Source organism: Labeo rohita, chromosome 19 (genome assembly GCF_022985175.1).
Source record: "Labeo rohita strain BAU-BD-2019 chromosome 19, IGBB_LRoh.1.0, whole genome shotgun sequence".
NCBI lineage: Eukaryota > Metazoa > Chordata > Actinopteri > Cypriniformes > Cyprinidae > Labeo > Labeo rohita.
Window position 1 is genome coordinate 26,943,366 of NC_066887.1, and position 21,807 is coordinate 26,965,172.

General features: G+C 34.6%; 2 protein-coding genes across 3 annotated transcripts in view; one reads left to right on the plus strand and one right to left on the minus strand.

Annotated features, from left to right (window-relative positions):
* Window positions 1–14,656, plus strand: part of oxr1b (oxidation resistance 1b) — a 75,283-nt gene extending 60,627 nt beyond the window's left edge. The window contains exons 11-17 of one of the 2 annotated variants that reach the window (XM_051136355.1): window positions 1,172–1,340; window positions 6,359–6,439; window positions 10,976–11,095; window positions 11,371–11,523; window positions 11,670–11,765; window positions 13,124–13,197; window positions 13,278–14,656. In XM_051136355.1, coding sequence (XP_050992312.1) covers window positions 1,172–1,340; window positions 6,359–6,439; window positions 10,976–11,095; window positions 11,371–11,523; window positions 11,670–11,765; window positions 13,124–13,197; window positions 13,278–13,413 — 829 coding nt within the window. In that variant the 3' untranslated portion in view covers window positions 13,414–14,656. The remainder of the gene's footprint in view (window positions 1–1,171; window positions 1,341–6,358; window positions 6,440–10,975; window positions 11,096–11,370; window positions 11,524–11,669; window positions 11,766–13,123; window positions 13,198–13,277) is intronic. The other variant, XM_051136356.1, reaches the window with a different exon arrangement.
* Window positions 14,657–16,985: 2,329 nt separating this feature from the next.
* sqleb (squalene epoxidase b) lies at window positions 16,986–21,233 on the minus strand. The gene is made up of 11 exons (XM_051136325.1): window positions 21,140–21,233; window positions 20,638–20,851; window positions 20,387–20,558; window positions 20,210–20,306; window positions 19,604–19,717; window positions 19,340–19,511; window positions 18,101–18,196; window positions 17,771–17,913; window positions 17,590–17,686; window positions 17,278–17,365; window positions 16,986–17,196 (listed from the first exon to the last, which is right to left on the minus strand). The coding sequence occupies exons 1-11, from the start codon at window positions 21,212–21,214 to the stop codon at window positions 16,986–16,988; spliced, it is 1,479 nt and encodes a 492-aa protein (XP_050992282.1). The 5' UTR covers window positions 21,215–21,233.
* Between the last annotated feature and the right edge of the window lie 574 nt (window positions 21,234–21,807).

Below are 21,807 nucleotides of genomic sequence, written 5' to 3' on the forward strand. Positions count from 1 at the left end.
TTTAATTAAATTAAATTTAAATTAAATGTAAATATATATATACATATTTAAACATATTAAAACTAAAAATTAAAATATATTAACATTTTTAAAAATTAAAATCAAATAAATACAAAATATAAAAATAAAATATTAAATAAGATAAAATATAAAACAAAATAAAAATTGTAAATGTATTAAAATGAAAAAAATTACACACACACACACACACACACACACATATATATATATATATATATATATATATAAATTAACAAATGTAATAAAAAAGTAGAATAAAATAAAAATATAAAAAATATATAAAATAGAATAAAATGTAATAAAGTAAATAAAGTAACAAAATAAAAATTTAAATAAAAATATAAAATGGAAAAATACAATAAAATAAAGTAACAAAATAAAAATGTAAACATAATATAAGATATTAAAAAATAAACCAAAAATATATAAAATAAAATAAAATGTAATTAAAATAAAGTAACAAAATATTTGAAATAAAAATGAAAAATATAAAATAATGTAACAAAATAAAAAATGTAAACTATAAAATAAAACAAAATATGTAAAATAAAATAAAATGTAATGAAGAAAACAAAATAACAAAACAAAAATTGAAATAAAAATATAAAATAAAAATAAAATATAAAATAAAGTGACAAAATAAAAATGTAAAAATATAAAATAAGAATATATATATAATATAGTTCATTGAAAACTTGGTAACATTTTATTTAAAAACTTAATTTAAAATTTATCATTTAAAATTAATTATTTTGCTTTTTAGCTTATGATATCTGGGTCTGGAAACGTCATGTTTGAAGTATTTGAAATTTAAGGTATTTCACTGGTCAGAAGCATGAGAACTATGAAGATTGATTCATTGTGCAGTATAAGATTGGTGACATGTATTAATGCATGTATTTCTAAATTGCAAAGCCTTTTTCATTACAGTAAATCTAAAGGGGAAAAACATAGCATGAAGCAAATATTAAAGAATTTTTATTATAATATTTTGACATTGATGCACAGTATTTAATAGACAACTAGAAACATCTCATTAGAAGCAGTAGGATGTCAACAAAAATTAAGACCTGGACTTCCAGTCCAGTCTGGACTAATCTTGTGTAAAAAATTAAAGAGTGAACCGTTTTTGTATTTGTGTTTCCTGTAGGTCAGACCACCTGTATGCGTTCTTTGTCCAGTGGACCCCTGATGTGTTTGGAGAAGGGATGGGCGGACTGACCCGGGAGCCTGGGTTTGTAGTGGTTAAAAAGATCCAGGACGCTGAAAGCGGGGAACACGACAAACCAGTACCTGATATCACATTCAAGGACTGGGAGGTATGAACAACAACTGCTGCCAAAAATTCTACTTAAGACTAAACGCTAAATGCAAATGCCTATATATATTATGCATTCATGCAATTTGATATTTAAATAAAATTGACTATTTTAATGATTTATAATGTGATTGATTGTCATAAATGTTAACGCTTATGTTAATTCATGCATGTGTTTTTAATTGAAATGTGTGTATTGTGTTGCTTTGATAGTTATGCTGACGTCTTTGTTGCGATTGTGTTGTCGTAGACACGTGATCATGAATATGCTTACATGATGTTTATGCTTTCTCCTGACCACGAGCCTGTTATTCACAGCAGCACTGGAGCGTGTGTGTGTGTGTCTTTCTTTCAGAGTCAATGTCTTCTTCAGCCACTTCAACCATGTTTATGCACGTACTAACATTTAAGTATGAATGCATGCTTGTTCCTGTTGCCAGTCATTGTCAATGTCCATGTAATGTCTAGTTGCAGTGTCTTATTTTCATAATGACATCTTTTTCCTTCAAAGGACGTGATGAACTGGTATGTAATGCCTTTTCATTGTAATGCGTGTTTGGCTGTACTGAGTGTACATCTGCAAATGGACACAGTCATTTCATCATCCCTATTAAACCACTTACAGACTCCAGTGAGCAAGACTATCAGACTGATGAATGTAGATTATGCTTTTTATCATTTTAAAGTCAAGGATAATTACAGTAAACACTCAATGACGAAGATAAAGAAAACATGATAGTTAATTGCCCAGTACTTTAGAATTATTTATATCTTCTTGAGGTCCAGTAATTAATTTTTGTCTATTTGTCTACATTTAGGTCCTGATAGCAGACACTGTTTGTTTGTTTGTTTATTGCTTGCTTTCTTGGATCATTTTATTTTATAGTTTTATTTTTATTTTTTTTTTTAGTATTTTCTTTTATTTGATTTTTGTTGTTGTTGTTGTTGTTGTTGTTGTTGTTTGTTTGTTTGTTTTATATATTTTTTTTTTTTTTTTTTTGTTTTATTGCTTGCTTTCTTGGATCATTTTATTTATTTATTTGTTTGTTTGTTTGTTTGTTTGTTTATTGCTTGCTTTCTTGGATCATTTGATTTTATGGTTTTATTTCTTTTTATTTTCTTTATTTGTTTTGTTTGTTTATTTCTTGCTTTCTTGGATCATTTTATGTTATTATTTTATTTATTTTAAAACAATTAATTAATTAATTAATTAATTAATGTGTTTATTTATTTTTGTTTGTTTATCGCTTGCTTTCTTGGATCATTTTATTTTTTTATTTTGTTTTATTAATATTTATTATTTATTAGTTTGCTCATTCATGGGTCATTTTATTTTATTTGTTTTTATTTCAATTTTTATTTTATTTTTTTATTTTAGTGTTTTTGCTTGTTTGTTTGTTTGTTTGTTTGTTTGTTTATTGCTTTCTTTCTTTGATCACTGTTTTTTGTTTATTTTTATTTTATTTTTATTTTTTGTTTGTTTATTGTTTGCTTGTTTTGATCTGTTTATTTTTATTTGTTTTTTTTATTTATTGCTTGCTTTCTTGGGTCATTTTATTTTATTTATTTCTATTTTATTAATTTTCTTTTATTTAATTAATTAATTGATTGATTGATTTTGTTTACTGCTTGCTTTTTATTTATTTATTTTATTTTATGTTTTTATATGTTTGTTTGTTCATTTATTTATTGCTTGCTTTCTTGGATCATTTTATTTTATTATTTTATTTATTTTTATTTATTTATTTTTTTCAATTTTATTATTGTTTTTTTTTTTCTGTTTATTTATTGCTTTCTTTCTTGGATCTTTCTTTTATTTTATTTTATTATTTTATTTTATTTTGCTGGCTCTCAAGACAATATCTTCTAAGCTATATAGCTATATAATGTGCATGTTTATTTATAATGTCTTCCAGATAGCTATTTGACTTTTTATGAAATATGACTAAGGCGCTGTGCAGAGTCTTATCTGGGCTGGCCAGAGGGTAGGCCACATGAGTTCATGCTTTTCTGTTGCCCTGCCATCCCATTGGTCCCTCTGGGATATAAACAGCGCAAAGCCTCTAGTTCACTTCTAAATGTGTCTGTGCGTCCGTGGGTCCACGTGGATACTTAATATTGGATATACACCTGCATATCTTGGGGCTTTCTGCAAAAGTCATGTTTTTTTCCAGAAGAATTAAGGAGGGATGTCAGCTGACGCCTAAATACAGCTTTGGCCTGGTAAAAAAAAAAAAAAAAAAAAAAAACCTGTGGTTGTAATGTTTGTGTGTGGCTGAGTGACTTGTGCTTGAGTGCACTGGAGGTGAAGTTATGTATGCAAGCAGCTGTTGCTTTCTAGGCTTGAATATTGATGTAATTTAGACATTACTGTTTTTGCAGTAGCCTAGCATAGTTATATTAAAACTGCAGTTGCATACTGTGTATTAAGTGTAGTATTTCCTTACGTGCATAACATATGGTTAACGCAGCTCTGGTTTAAAGATGAATGTAGTCAGAACGCAACAGGCGTAGCGTTGTCGGTTTTCCACGTGGAAAGTTGCGCCATTGAATGTTTACCTTTTGCGTTGTTGCGTTTAAACACTACAGATGGTAACGAAATGAAACCGAACGCATGCTTCCCGATGCGCTGCAGCGTCTAGCTGTTTTGAAACGCAAGTGTATTTTTAACTTGTCATGACGTCTGAAACGCGTCGCTCAGGAGACGCTGTGAATGGCAAGACGCAACGCAAATCGGAATGTTTTCTTTCGTCGTTGTGCAGCACTGCACTATTACGGCATTTTTCTCCTGTCGCGATAAATTTCTTGTAGCTTGTTTTTATGGTGAAAGCTGCAAATGCACGTTACTACCATTAGCATTGTATGCATAGATTGCATATAACGTTATAAGGCATGTTTTCTGTTTTGAAGAATTAAATCCAGTGGCTTTGAGGGATGGGCTTTTGGATATGTGAGGGTGGGAAATTAAATCTGTTAGAGGAAAGAGGCCTGGTACATATTTATTACTATTAAAAAAGTTATTTTTAAACCACTTTGGGTAGTGCTCATAGGACTTCTCATTATGATGCAATAAATAAATATATAAAAAATCAAATAATTCAAATCTCTTGAATTACTTTCTGCTGCAGTTGTAGACGTGATATATGTTGTAGTGCTGCTATTGTATTAATAATAGTAATTTCAAATTGATAGCTGCATATTACTGTATATGTGACCCTGGACCACAAAACCAGTCATAAGTAGCACGGGTATGTATGTAGCCAAAAAAAATACAATGTATGAGTCAAAATTATCTATTTTTCTTTTATGCCAAAATCATTAGGATATTATGTAAAGGTCATATTCCATGAAAATATTTTGTAAATTTCTTACCATAAATATATCAAAGCTTAAGTTTTGATTAGTAGTATGCATTGCTAAGAACTTAATTCAGACAACTTTAAAGGTGATTTTCTCAGTATTTTTATTTATTTATTTATTTATTTATTTATTTTTTATTTTTTTGCACCCTGTTGTCATATCCTAACAAACCATAGATCAACGAAAAGCTTATTTATTCAGCTTATTATTAAATCTTATTATGACTGGTGTTGTGGTCCAGGGTCACATATATCAGGGACAGAAATTAACTTTTCCGTTAGGGTGCAATATTTGCCCTCTGGAATTGATTTCCAGGGGCATTTTTACATTTGTGAAGGCACTTTTAATAATCATCTTATTAGAAAAACCATATGTTGTCTTTAATTTAAAATTCTTAAATTTGCCCAGTTACTTTAATCAGTATTTTTAAACTGTTGTCAGTAACAATAGACTGTTAAAAAATGTCTAAATTATACATGTACAAAACAGAAGCTCTTAGGGCTGCAATATTATGACAAAAACCATTATTGTAGATTATTGCTCTTTATGTTGTAATAATGATTATTAATATCCGTATAGAAACTAATAACATTTTTGTTTCATTTTGGGCATGCCATATTCTGCCAAGTCTAGCACAAGTTAAGTAAAAACTCCTGTTATAATAATTGAAGCGACAAAATAAATCTTTTATTTACATCGTATCTGCACTGTGTTGTGCACTCATCAACAGCTCCAGTGTTTTCAGTGCTGACTTATGTAAGCGCTTCTGATGGGCCAGTGCATTCCTAACTTTACCAGAAATGCGTTTGGTTATAAGGCTCAACAACAACGATGCATGAAAGCAATCTGATGCAGTGTGAGCAAATCTAAATGTAATTCCGCGAATTGACACTTTTCATTTATTTTCACATTTCATTTTAATTGCGACAGCTGTAATATGTTGTGCAGGGGCATTTTTTTGCCCCTTTGTCTTGAATTTATGGCGCATTTTTGTTCATTTTGGTGCCTCATCAAAAATACAGTAAGAACTGTTTTATTGTTAAATTTTATTACAAACTAAAATAACTGTTCTTGACTTGACTTTTCGTGAGAGGAAAAACTGCATTATTAGATGATATATGTATTAAGTAGGCAGACAGCTGACCCATAGCCGCACCTCTGGTTAAACGCATTTCACTGAATGAAATTAATTATTCTCCAGCTTCGGAAATGCTGTGTTATGTTGTCTGGAGACATGACATGCTGCTAAGCAGCTGGTCTGGGGAGGTTGTTCCAGATGACGTGTGATCTGTCTTTGAGACAGTGTTGTTTGATCTCGTCAGGTGAATCCTGTTAGATTAAGCTGATTCATGGCACATGAGACTCGACTCGAGTCTGACTGCAGTGTCTGTGGAAGCACGCGGGTCAAGTGATATTTTTTAAAATGCTCTTCCCAGTCATTTAGTCTTTATTTCTTGTTTTTTTTTTTTTCGGACTTCTCATTTAGGTGGTATAACAAACTAAATGCTTTGAACTTACTAACATGTCCCTTCCTCCATCTCCAAGTTGATGAGTTTAAGCCGCAGAGGAGCGTACCAGATCACTTCTATCCTCTCACATACTAATTTCTGGATGTCAGGCAGTTTCTCATGCAACACCACTATTTTGTCTGTGCATTAGGTAGTTTCTGTGACTGAGTACTACCGGCGGATAGATGCGCTAAACAGTGAGGACCTGCGCTCGCTCTGCAAACGTCTTCAGGTGCCACATGCTCCGCTCCACACGCAAACCATCACAAAGCCCACGGCGTGTCTGTCGAGCAAGGAGTGCTAACTTTAAGATTAAACTTAACAGTTGGGATACTATATGAAAATCACCCCAAATTATTTTTTTTACAAATTGAATGTAAAAAAGACTATTCTGCTAGTTGATCTAAATCAGAATGTATTAGCAGCTGTGTTATAGCATTTGTTCCTCTTGATCAGCAGATTGCACTGGTCTTTGTGGAGTGTGGAATAATAAAACTGGCCCTGAGTTGAGATACAGCCGTATTTATATGAAATGGCACTTAAAGGCTGTTAGAATTTCTGCAATAATACTGAAATTGGATGTCTGTCAACTGGCATTTCCATCTAGATGGCAGGATGGGTTTTAGATGGCTTGAAGCAATAAATGAAGCAAATATTGTAGTAATTACTCTCATGCTGTCCCTCAGAGACCCTTCCAGAACAGTCTGATCTAAAAGTAGTTGCATTTGACTGCAGTGCTTGTTCTGACTTACTTAGACAGCAATCATCACACTTATAAAGTCAACATGAAATTACTATTAACCCTGTTTGCTTTATTAATACGCTTGATCTTATTGTACCTGATTCTTCACTGCATGTTATTCCAACATTTTTGTTTTTTAACTTTTTAATCAAAATGCAATATTTTGTAATAATTTATATTATATTATATTATACTATATTATATTATTATGTTATATTATATTATGTTTTATTAGATTAGAATGCATTTATATGCATATTATGCTTCACTACCTAATTTTTCACTTTTTGTTTTTTTTATCGTTTATAATCAGAATGTTGTATTTTTGTATTATATTATATTATAGAAATTAAATTTTAGTTTAGTTTTATTCCTTGCAGTTCTGTTGTATTAAGTCCACACTGACAGCTGCATATTATTTTAATGATTTTTTTTAAATTAAAATTGTGTTATATTTACATAAATTTATATTAGAAATGAGTATATTATAATAATTTTAGTAATTCAGTTTTTATTGCTTGCTGTTTTTATTAATTATGTTTTTTTTTATATTATTAAAATAACATTTTTTGTCTGATGTTTGAAAGGCAGTGAGGGTTAATGTTAACTGTAAGCATTGTTAGAAGGTTGTAGGTACTGCAGTCTAATAGTTATTGCAGTTATTTAATGCATGTCTCAAACTTGTATGCTTTTTTCTTGTTGAATATCATTTTTTAGTCTGAAATGCATCATATTGTCGAAGAGAAATGGCTTGTGAATGTAATTTCATGTTGACTTTAAAGGAAAAAACATTCCTGAAAGTGTGTTGATGAGGTCTCTCTAACCGTATTCCCTGCAAACATGAAAACAGTGCAAACATCCAAGAGTGCGAAGCTTTATTGAACATGTTGTAAATATACAAAAAGAAACAACCTAATCTGATATTTGTTGATGGTAAATTCTTAATGTGGTCCTTGGATGTTTGCCTTGGTTTGCATTGCTGTTGGCAAACTACCCTGTTTTCCTGCTAACCTTTATTCTTGAGCTTAACTACGGTTATAATTCTCATTCCTTAACATGAGAGATAAGCCTTCCCGAAGTAAGACCCCTTGGTATATTTTCATTGATCTCCATCCATCCATCTTCCTCTGTCTACATCAGTTGGGTTGTACTGATGTAGAAACACACATTACCAGATTTAATGCCTGATTCGTCTGGCTGATAAATGTGTGTCTCTGTTTGCTTCACTCCTCGCGTCCTGTAGTGTGACTTTCTCCTTTATTGAGCTGTACTGCTTTTGATGCCCTCTGTGGAGGGGCATGATACCATTTCAAAATTTTGCAGATGTTCTCTTACTTTGAGAGTACTGTTACATGGCATATTTTTAGATGGCTTAGATTGTGTTATCTGATATGACTGATGCCAGTTACCTGGAGTCCAGATCTGAACAAAGTCGTTTGATTAGACAATGCATGACGTGGCATAGATAGGTATGATATGATAAACAGATAGGATATGATAGATAGATAGGATAAATATGATACGATAGATAAATGCGATCGATAGGATAGATAAATACGAAAGATAGGATAGATAAATATGAAAGATAGGATAGATATAGGATAGATAGATAGGATAGACCCTGAAAAAAATCCTAACCTGCCTGTAGCCCTAGTAATCCTGAAGACCTTGATTAGCTTGTTCAGGTGTGTTTGATTAGGGTTGGAACTAAACTCTCCAGGACATCGGCACTCCAGGACCAACATTGCCTATCCTTGGGATAGATAGATAGGATAGATATCCAAAACCACACTATGCAAGGAGTGTTTCCAAACTTTTGGAGGGCAGTGTAGATAGATATGATGGATGCATATGATGGGTAGATAGGATAGATACCGTACAATAGATAGTCCGAGACATGACATTTCGTTCCACTATATGTCCACACATGTAGCAGAATGACAAAAAAGCTAGACTTGACTTGATAGATAGATAGATGGATACATACAATAGGTAGTATAGATAGACAGATACAATACGATAGATTGGATAAATACAATACAATAGATAGATGGGATGGATACGATACGACAGAGAGGATAGATATGCTACGATAGAGAGGACAGATACTATAGATAGAATATATATGATAGATAGGATAGGCACAATATGATAGATAGGATTGATACATACGATGCAATATGATAGTATAGATATGAAAGATAAAATATATACGATAGGATAGATACATACGATGGATAGATTCATATGATAGGATAGATACAATACGATAGATAGAAAAGATACATATGATAGAATAGATAGGATAGATACGATACGATAGATAGGATAAATAGATTTGTTTCGATAGGACAAATAGGATAGATACATATGGTAGATAGGATAAATAGATTTGTTTTGATACGATAGATAGGATAGATAGATAGATAGATAGATAGATAGATAGATAGATACATGTGATAAATAGGATAGATGGATACAATAAAATAGATAGGATACAATAGGATAGATACATATGATAGATTGGATGGATAGATACAATACAATAGATAGGATAGATGCGTACGATAGATAGGATTGATACATGCAATATGATAGATAGGATATATATGACAGATAAAATGTATACGATAGATAGGATATATACTATAGATAGAATATATATATATGATGGACAGGATTGGCACAATATGATAGATAGGATTGATACATACGATGCAATATAATAGATAGGATAGATATGATAGATAAAATATATACAATAGATGGGATGGATACATACGATGGATAGATTCATATGATAGGATAGATACAGTATGATAGGATAGCTACAATACGATAGATAGGATAGATACATGCAATAGATAGATACAATAGATAGTAAAGATACATATGATAGAAAGAATAGATAGGATAGATATGATACAAAACGATAGGATAAATAGATTTGTTTTGATACGACAGATAGGATAGATACATACGATAGATAGATAGATTGATACGCTATGAGAAATACATAGGATAGATACGATATAATTAATAGGATAGATACAATAGACAGATAGGATAGATACATGCGATAGATAGGATAGATAGATACGATAAAATAGATACGATTCGACAGATAGGATAACTAGATACAATATAATAGATAGGACAGATAGATAGCATGATAGATAGAATGAACAAATGATAAGTTGAACAAAAGATAGAACAAGTAAATGACTGATAGATAGAACAAACTAATGAAAGATTGTGAATGAATGAAGAATAGATGGAAGGAACAACAGAAAGAACAAACAAATAATAGAGAGAACAAACGAATGATAGATAGGATGAACAATATGTTGAACGTATGAACAAAAGATTGATGGATAGAACAACTGATAGGCCAAACAAGAGATTAAACAAACAATAGAATTAACAATGGAATGAAATAATAAACAAATGATAGAACAAGTGAAAGAACAATATAACAAACTAATGAAAGAGTGAACGAATGAAGGACAGATGGAATGATTAAAGGATAGATGGAATGATCAAGAGATCGAATGAACAAACGAATGAGAAGTCGACTGATATTTTGAACAAGATAGAATGAACAAATGATAAATAGAATAAACAAACAAACGATAGAGAGAGCAAACGAACAATAGAAAGAACAAATGAACGATAGGTAGGACGAACGAATGAACACATGATGGATATAACGAACAAACAGTTAGTCGAATAAAAGATAAAACAAATGAACAAACTAAGATAAGATAGGTAGTGAATGAATGACAAACAAACGGTAGATAGAACGAGCGACAGATAGGTACACAGCCACTCCTTTGGCCGTAACATTTTTAGGTCAAGCGGAAGTGACCCATTTAAAAACAAATTTTTGAAGAATTCTAATCATAAATATACAGGCTTAACCCATCCAGATATGTGTGCTCTCAATGTAAGAGAATGCTTGTGAAATTTTGCAGGAATTAAACCGTGAGATCATGTTTATCAGCTTTTTTCTTTCTTTTTTTTCAGATCACAACCAAGGAAGAGGTGAACTCCAAACACTTGGTGAAGAGTGACCCAGAACCCGAATCATTCAGGCCCAATCTGAACGAGCCCAGTGTCCTGCTGCAACCCGATCAGATCGAAAAGGCAAGTTATAGGTTATTTTGGGTCCATATCTATATGCTGACCTTATCATATTTAACTCTGATGCACTATTGAGCAAGACCCACTCCTTCAACTATTGGCTAGCTCTCATGGGACTCTAGTGGCATTTTCATCATCTACCTGTGGCATTTCACTTGTATAATTGGCTCCTAGAGGACCTTATTTTTATCATACATTTGCTTGAAGTTAGTTCCAAGTGTCATTTCTCTACTGTCCTGATCTTTTGGGACTTTTTGGTCTGTAACCCCAATCCTCAGCTGGCCAAGCACCTCCCCCCCAGGACAATCGGCTATCCCTGGTCTCTGGCGTTCAGCACATCCAAACACGGTATGAGCATCAAGAGCCTGTACCGCGCCATGCAGGGCCAGGACTCCCCAGTTCTCATGGTGATCAAGGACAGCGATGGACAGGTATGCTTGTTAGCACAACTGTGTGGTTTATATTGAGGTTTTTTTGGTATTTTGTATATGTGGGAATTGCATAATCCTCCAAAGCATAGGTTTCACAGCTTGTAGTTTATCAAATTTTCAAACAGTCTTTGGTTTATTTTCTGCAGCTGTTTGGAGCCCTCGCTTCAGAGCCATTTAAAGTCAGTGACGGCTTCTATGGCACCGGAGAGACATTCGTGTTCACCTTCTGTCCAGAATTTGAGGTGAGGAAACATATGGGGCTCCAAGGAGGCAAGGGAGGCAGTGCTGCCTCCAAAAATTCGATGAGGAAAAAAATTGTAGTATAAAATATTTTGGCCATTTTTAATAGTTTGAAAAACCTACTTTTTTAAACTTGTCCTAGATGGTTTGTCTGATTTTCACCAATATTGTCTCAGATCATCTTCAGACCATGCTGGCAAGAAGTTATGGAAATAAAGTTGATTAGTCAAACCGTTCTCGAATAACGCATAAACGAATTTGACGAAGAGCACACAAAAATGGTTGCGATGCTACATCTCCGCAACAGTTTGGCATATTGAGACCAAACTTGGTATGTGTTATAACAACCATGACCTGAGGCTACCTGCACTGTTTCAGTGCCACACCACCTAGTGGTCAGGAGATATCAAAATGTCTATTTTTGGTTATAACTTCTGAACGGTTTGGCCAAAAATTTTTAGTTTTTTAGTTTTGGTGGAGCATGAGGAGTCGAATGATACCAAAATTTCCATTGTCAGCCACTTTGAGCGTCTGCCTTTTTTAATTTTATCATAAAATGCTATATTTTACAAACGCATTGGTGTATTGTTACAAAACTCGCTCTGTTTTCGGCATTATGCCCTTACAGTACTCAAAGTTTGGGGGAAAAGAAATTAAAAAATGCTAATAATGTCGAATAAATTGGGCTTTTGTAATGAAACTGATCTAAATATATTCTTTAGGTTATGCAAAGACCATAGTCAGCCATATTTTGCCATCGTCAGACAAAATTTCCTGTCCGCCTTTTGATTTCAGACTTCAGACCATGAATTTCATATCAATATACGAAATGGTTATCATTTAACACATTAACGAATTTGCTGGAATGATGCCAAACTGCATCTGAGACTGTATCTCTGCAAAGCTTTGACATATTGACACCAAACTTTGTATGTGCAAGTGTCACCTCACATTGACCACACAACATCATTTTGGTAACAGTGCCACCTATTAGTCAAAAGTGATAAACCAGTCATTGTAACTAAAATCATCTAAAATCGCTTTAATTACTCATTGTTGCAGTTGGTCTGACACTCAATGCCATGCTTAGCTCCTCATTTTGCCTCTGTTGTGCTTGACACCCCTTAATATTGTTAATATATTAATATTAATATTGTTTAAATTGTTACTGCCTTGAGTTATTATTTTGGAATAAATATAAAATGCTTAAAAACACTAACTTTATGAGATTCATAATTGGCTGTAACAAATAGAATATTGATTACATTATTAATGTGAAAATATAAAACAGAATTGTATGTTGTGTGTCTTTGCATTGTCTCTTCTTGCCTTGACTGAACATTGTTAAACAACTTTCTAGGTTTTCAAATGGACTGGTGACAATATGTTCTTCATCAAAGGAGATATGGATTCCTTAGCTTTTGGCGGTGGAGGGTACGTAAAGACAAAATGTTGGCGTATATCATTTATCAGTGACATCAGAGCATAATCTCATTTTTATTTTCCACTTTTAGGGGTGAATTCGGGCTGTGGTTGGATGGCGACCTCTATCATGGCAGAACTCACTCATGCAAGACGTTTGGAAATCCAATGCTCTCGAAAACGGAGGACTTCTATGTGCAGGACATTGAAATATGGGCCTTTGAATAACACCCCCATTCCCCACATCACAGACTCGGTACACAATAAAGCGGGGTTATGAGGCCACATCACTAGACCCCCATAACTGATTGTACACCCTCCACTTGGCTCCTAAGAAGCCCTGATAGAGGCAACTTTGCCTAGCGTACATAGTCCTTCATTCCTGGAAACGGTCAGCATGGGTTGGTGTTCTTCGCTGAAAGTTTCATACAGTATGTGGTTTAGAGTCATATAAACATCCATTTTGCAGCCTGAGGTCCTCTAGTTCTGAGGATAAGGAAGGGCGCTAATGGCTTTTTCAGAATGGTGTAGAACTTTCCAAAAGAAAAGTAGCTCCAAACCTTCCCAGGAGTCATAAAACACTGGGTTTTCAGTCCTTCGTCACCTGTAGCATTGCATCTATTTCAAGCACTTTAAATATCTAATCTCAAAACCCGTTATTTATCCACGTCTGTGTGCTCACACAGGCTCTATATAATCAAACGCTCACTACTAATGTAATATCCAGTACCGTGTTGCTGTAAAAATGTGGAGTACATGCAAATTCATGTGTGGTGCCCTTTTCATGTCAATATGCTTTCCTGCAAGTTTGGGAGTGCTGTAGTTATGCCAAGAGAAAAAATTTTGGGGGCAAGGCATCTGAAGGAGTATATATACATATATAAATACATATAGCGATTATATATTTATACCTTTATTAGTGTACTGTGTACATAACTACTTCCCATATTGCTGTTATGTGTGACAGTGATATGGTTTGCGCTACTGTCCTTGAAGTATGTACATTTTCCCTGTAAATTTGTTCTAATAAATAAATTTCTATATGCACACTACATCAATGCTAATCCAATATGAACGTGGAGTTTTCGTCAGGTAACCGGTCTCTTGAGAGCGTAACAGTAGCTTAGGAACCATATATAAGGTGACCTGGGCGTTTGAGGGTGATGAAATGACTGGTGCAACCAGAGCCAGCCTCCGGGACTTAAGGATGACTGCTGTCAGCCATGAGAACACCTGTTACTTCAATATTTACAAAGAGGCACGTCGACAAACAAGTTGTTGGAAAAACTGTGAAACTTGATGGGCAATTGGCTCTTTTTGCAGTATTCTGACTTGAAGATTAAGCAAAAGATGGCAGTTTCCCAATGTGGCCAGCTGAAAACATGCCCAAACATTTGACCCGACCGCGCGCGTCTGTTATCAGAGCAGACGTCTTGCTGTGAAGGTCTGATGCTCTCTGCATGCCGTGGGATCATAGAGACGAAGGACTCGGACGCCCCTCTGGGGCCAACTGCACATTCCTGGTCTTCCAGTATTTGATGCCCATGTGGAAGCTCACAGAACTGTCATTAATCCTCTTCAAGATCCCTGACATGTATCAATGTATTAATCACAATAAAATCTATGTAATAATGGCGTTTTAGTGGTTTTGTATGTGTGCATGAAGGAGAGAGACAGAGAAAGTAAACGAAGACACATTAATTGATGCTCGGCCAATCTTGCATGCAAAATCCAGTTTCAACAGGAATCCATGCAACTGAGAAGTTCATATATGCAGATTTCAGATCAAGCTTCAAATTTGCTGTGTTGGCCAACAGAAAGCTACTTGGCTTGAAGATGACCTCCATGTGAGTGGTGCTTTGTGCATTGCAGCAATATTGACAAAAACATTTTTTTAAAATAATTTTTTAACATCTTTAAAAAGGGTTCCCACACTTTGGTTTACTTCAAATTAAAGGACTTTCAAGGTCCAATACCCTCAAATTCAAGGACTTAATTTCTTGCACAAAATAAATTTAAGCACTTTCAAGGACCTGTATCTATGCATGTTTATTTTCAAAAACTTTCCAAGGGGCTTGAATTATTATTATTATTTTTTTTTTTTTCAGATTCACAAACTTTCAAGGATTTCAAGGACCTGTGGGAACCCTGTTTAAAGAAATAGTTCACACAAAAATGAAAGTTGTTGATTAGCTGTTTGTCAGAAACAAATCTATCTTTTTGATGTGGGCGGAAAACAGGGGATGAACTTTTTGCTGGAGGAAGCATTATTATGGATTATTGGCCAGAAGCAATGGTTAATGATTCAATTAAAACTACAATTAAAATGTGTTAATGACAGACTTGTTTCCTACAAACAAAGCTTTTTACTTCAGGATGTTAAATGATGGATGGGAGTGGTGTGGATTACTTGAGGATTATTGTGATGTTTTTATCAGCTGTTTGGACTCTCATTCTGACGGCACCCATTCACTGCAGAGGACCCATTGGTGAGCAAGTGATGCTAAATTTCTCCAAATCTATTTTGATGAAGAAACAAACTCTTCTACGTCTTGGATGGCCTGAGGGTGAGTGTGTTTTCAGCAAAAAAATTTTGGATGAACTATTCCTGTAATCTTGGTCAAACCCATTAAATATAGCACCACTAGAACTGAAAATAGCATCCACCATTTTTGGATTGATTTGATATTAATTTTTACACTCCATTTTCTCTATGTGAGCATATTTGACCCAAACCCGTTTGTCAGCAGACATATCATAAGACCCAATTTTGACAAGACTTGAATGGCCTTATATAACGTAAATAATGTCTCTTATTGAAATATGTAGTAGAAAACCCATAAAAGACTTGCTTTATTTAAAAAATCCACATTGTTTTATGCATATTTTGGACTATGGGGGTGCTATTATTTTCATTACGTCAAATTTTTACCTATTTTTACCGCAACTCGGAAAACAAAATACTGATATGACGCCACAATATGCGGTTTTGGTTGTAATTCTCAGTCGAAGGACAGCAAGAGAAGCCATGTAAGTCTTTACTGCTTAAAGAGATAAGAAGAGAAAAGAATGGGAAGATGCCTGTGGATGAATGAAACTTCCTAAAGACCTTTGTCTTTGTTCTCTTCACTTTAGCCCTGATACCTTTGAGTCTTTTAGTAGACCATAGCTACTGAAAGCTTACAAATGGCAAACAAGAAACACTAAATGCCATCCTGGCAGAATGTAAACATGATGACACTTGTCATGACACCGCAGCCACTGAAGGAGTTTCTCATCATGGATTTCACTCCATATCTCGATATCCTTTGGTGTAAGCCTACACTTATATCCATCACCACCTATACGCTCTTTCAGTAGCTGTGGTCATCTTATCAGTATTTTATTTTCCAAGCTGTGTATTCTGAGTTGTACTGCGGTAAAAATAGCAACAGGTAGCACTAGTAGCTCACCAAGTGCAACCATTTCATGTCATCGAAATAATGGTGCCATAGTCCAAAATATTTATTAAACAATATGAATTTTTAAAATAACATATATCTTTAATGGGTTCTACTACATATTTCAGTAAGAGACATAATTTACATCATATCAGGCCACACAGTCTTAATACCCAGGGTTCTCTTTAAAAGAAAACTTGAGTTTTAAGTACATGTGGATTCTGTAAAAAGCAAATCAGCCATTTGAATTGCATATATATATATATATATATATATATATATATATATATTTTTTTTTTTTTTTTGTGTGAAATGTATACATATTTTTTTCATCTCATGATGTCAGTCATATGACACCTGTTACAAAGGCCTAAAAAATCTATAAAAGAGGTATTTAAATTCAGAAAACATGAGACGGAATATGACCGCACATGCACGATAAAGAATTCCCATGCTTCTCAGCAGCACTCCTGCTTTGTCCCGTCTTACCTCTGCCTTGACTTTCAAGTACACTGCGTACAACACAACGCCAAAGAAGTGACCAATCAGTGTCATGGGGCGGGGATTCAGCCTGATGATTGAAACACATGTTAGATATAGTATGATGTACATTTAGAGCTACGTGTTTGATTGTAATGAAGTCTGGGCCTACACAGAAAGCTTTCCAACTGGTCCAGAGACGCATTCCCCTCCCAAACGAAAATAACACAAGCAGGCTCTTCTAAGATCTAACACTGAATCTGTAAGATAATGATCGTTTGTAATGATTAAAATGGTCTGACCATCTATATTGGCATAATTGTAAATGTGTTTATGGCTTTAATGGTTGTATTTAGTGTTCAGCGGTGTACGTCTGGCTTGTGGTAAAGAGTTCCCTCTAGTGGAAGTTTTCTTAATCACTTTTTAGAACAAGATGCTGAAAATATGACCACCTATTAACTCTATTTTAATTCCAGAAACTTACCGTCTTGTGAAGCAAACAATTCATGCAGTGCCTGTGCGAGAACATCCACCACAAATGAATGAGACGACTTCCGCTCCCAATGGAATTTCTTTTTAGCCTATAGAAGGGTTTTCACATATTCTCATTACAAAGCATTTCATCAATGATTCCGTTTATTTGAATAAAATCCTAGGCTTATAACCTGCAACAAGGGCGTGTTGTCACTGAGATCAGGAATATTTTGAAGCAGACTCCTCCAAATCCTGACATCACTGAGCGCTACGCTCATCCCTCCACCAGTTAAAGGATGCCTCATGTTATAAGCATCTCCAAGAAGCAGGACTCCTGGAATAGAGGACAGTTAGATCTATTTTAATGTAATTTAATAGTAATTGTCTATACTTTAGGTTACAATAAATTACACTGTTTAAATGAATAACAACAATAATAAAGCTTCTTTATAATTAAATCTATGTACTATAATAACAGAAACTGCCCCTGCTGCATCTCTAACATATGCAATAGCAGTTACCTGGTTTACCGACAGGTGATGAGGGCAGGAAACTTGCCGGCATGGACTTCATACGGTTATTTTGTACAGCCAACAAAAACGGTCTCTTTAAATGCTCTATCAGATACAACAAACCAAAGTAAATTAGTATGTATAATCCATATTAATCTGATGAAATTTTTATATAAGATCATGGATGTGGACTGAAACCTTGCTTTTGTGGTTGATCATTTTAATATAAGCACACATAAAGGGATAGTTCACCCAAAAATGAAAATTCTGACATTTACCTAAAGTTGTTCCAAATTGTTCTGTTCTTCAGAAAATATGGCATTTTGAACAATGTGGGTAACCAAACAGTTGCTGGTCCCCACTGATTTACACAATACGGTAAAATAAATACAATAGAAGTAAATGAGGATCAGAAACTGTTTGGTTACCTACATACTTTAAAGGGGTCATCGGATGCTAAGTTCACTTTTACATTTTGTTTGAACATTAATGTGTGTTGGCAGTGTATGTACACATCTACCCTATAATGGTAAAAATCCATGCAGTGGTTTTTAATTAATCTGTAAAAATAATATTCCCTTTTTCAGATCGAGCCATTCTCAGATGCCTGTCATTGTGTCGTCACACCGACAGAGGCCGCTCCCATAACAGTTGATTGACATGAGCATCTTACCTCAGAGCAGCTGTCAGAGTCTGCCCTCTCTGTTTCGATGCCGGAGCAGGGCTGTAAGTTAGACAAGAATATCTCTGATTGAGCGATTGAGGTGTTGTGTTGCTGGATGTAATAATGAACATATTGGTCGTCATTTACTCCCGACATCTGAGCTGCTGAAGATGCAGTGGATTACGTTTGTTTGTGAATGGAATGCGCCTCCCGATCTACATATATCCGTCTATGTTCTATCATTCGTGATCCAGCTTCACTTACAGCAGAAGTGAGTATAAGGGTTTTTTATGAATCTTTGCAATCGCCTTTCCTAATAATGTGCTAGTTAGCAAGTTTAGCGGCCAATGCGGCTAAATGCCACTAAAGTAAACAGGCTCCTCACTCCACAGAGAGAAGAGAGGGGCGGGGCGAGCAGAGCTCATTTGCATTTAAAGCAGCCTCGACCAGAATGAGATGATTTTTGCAGAGCTTATTTTGGCAAGGTAAAAAGGGTGTTGTTTTAAACAACCATTGAGAATAATTTTCTTTTTTGGGTGAACTCTATAAAATAAGTTGTTCTTCAGTAGTATCAATCTTTTGACCTGGCAATTGTGGATGGATCTTCTCAGTCATGTACTGGCTCAGGTTTTTAGGCAGACGCCCCTGTATGTCCACCAGAATGCGCGTGTCAGTGGAGGAGATCTGGCAGATCAAAATCGGTCCATGGCAGCTCAAAACTAGCTCAGCATAGTTGGGTTTATACTGAGGAGAGTTCTGAGAAGACAAACCAATAAACATAGTGTGTTACATTTAAATTCAAAATCCAAAAATCAAGTTTGACATTACACCAGAGCATCTTATCTCACCTTCAATATGCAGCCTACAAAGTTGGAACAGATCTGAACCCTTTCTGAGCCCAAACTCTGCCTGAATTTTGAAAAACATCCATCTGCCACCACTGTTAGAGGAGCATGTAACCTCTGCAAAATATATAGTCAGAAAAGCTAACCTTGCAATTTCTGAGATATGTGAGGTTAGGCTACACAAATATACAAATGAATACAAATCTAACCAATACTTAACTGTATTTGATTGTATTTAATGCTATGTGATTTCATAGCATTTTTGCTTTCAACAACCTTTTGTAAAGTAAAGAAGTCTTGTACTATCCCTTAACCACTAGTAAAACTGCCACAAAGCCACAATTTCCATCTTCCTCTGAGCCAGCTTACAGCTGTTTAATTCTCAGTTGATTTTCCCATGTATGAATGATGCCGTAGGCATTATTTTAAGCCCAATGTTGATTTCCATTCTTTCCACCACATTTGCTATTTGTAAGTTAGGTGATACATTTTAAATACCTCTGTTTGTCACTAAAACGTTTTTAGCACATATGCACATTTTGAATTTTTAAAAATCTTTTGAAAAGGTGTAAGTAATATTTTGCTAATCAAGATGAAAACCTCACTAACCTCTATTTTCCCGGAATGTTTGTCCTTGTATTGGATGCCTGTGACACAGCCATTTTCCTCTTCAAGATACGTTGCTGTGCCTTCGATGAACCTCACACTCAACAAACACCAGGTATGTTAGCCATTAAAAATACATGGCAATATTTTAAACATGCAAGACACATATGTTGACCTTACTTTGGCTCTGTCAACGCAGCTCTTCGCAGACCCATGATAAAGCGACCGTGGTGGAAAGCTCGGCCACCCTGAGTCTGGTCTTGTGAGTAAGCAATCTCCACAACCATCCCACTTTCAGTATCATGAATGATATACCCATTCACAATGCGTGCATCCAACCCCTCTACTGACTCTACAGGATAAGTATTACAAGTCAGATGTCAATAAAACTAGAAATGAAAATTGAAAAAACAAAACAAAACAAAACTAACTTTCCAGCCCTAATTCTTTGAGGGCACGATATCCGCCAGGCTGTAGCAATTCACCAACTATTCTGTCCGGCTCTCTAAGACTCCTCTCGATCACTGTAACCTTGCGACCATCTCGCCCAAGAACCGCCGACAGTGAGGAGCCCAAAACGCCGGCCCCTACAATGATCACATCAGTCGCTGGGGGAACAAAATCTCCAGGGTTGATGGTACAATTCTGTAAACAGATAATAGATAATAGTAGACAGACATAATTAGTAGGGAGATTTAATATATAATAGCCTAGTAATAAATAAAAAGTAGAAATGCATAATTTTAAAAAAATGATATTAATTAAAAAAAACAAAACAAATAGAAGCCTATTAATTATGGTCAGATAGATGGATAGATAGATGAGGTACAACACCTCAGATATCACCGCGGTCATATTACATTGTCTGTGTCCAAGGTCATTATCAAGCATCATTAAATTCTGTACACGTCACAGATCACTCCATATTCATACCTTTAAATGTCGTAAGTTAAACATGACCATACACAGGAAATTGTTGCATCTATAATGGCGGAATGTGGAAATCATGACATCTAACTGCCAAGCAAAGTAGGTTGACAAGAGTATTACATAAAGTGCTTAGAGAGCCCGTGCAAACGCATTAACCCCGCCCTCTCAGCCAGCCATCCAATCATATCACTGTACGATTGGATCAAAGGCTTGCGCCCTTTTGCAGAAGCGGCACGTTTTGTTTTCAGTAGCATGTTTAAAGACTGTATTGGAGTGTCTGATGAGATCTGGGAAATGGGTTAAAAAATTACATTTCAAGTAAAGTAAATGCAGCAGTTTCACTACTCCAAAAATAAGAAAATATTTAATAATGAATATTGGACAAATATTTAGTTGGATACAGGGGACACTAGCATATTTATTTTAATACCCTGCATGATTTTGAACGAATTAAAAACAAAATCGTACAAACATCCAATCAGATCAAATACTTAATACATTTTAAGTCTACTGCGAATTATTTATAATTCTGAATTCTGTTCGCTGAATCTCAATTCGCTGTCAGATACTTCCACAGCCTACAGGTGGCGACATACTTACATATACATGTTTAACAAAATCCTTTTAAAAGGAAAATGAAATAAAAATGCAGTTCAAATATGAGGAAGTCA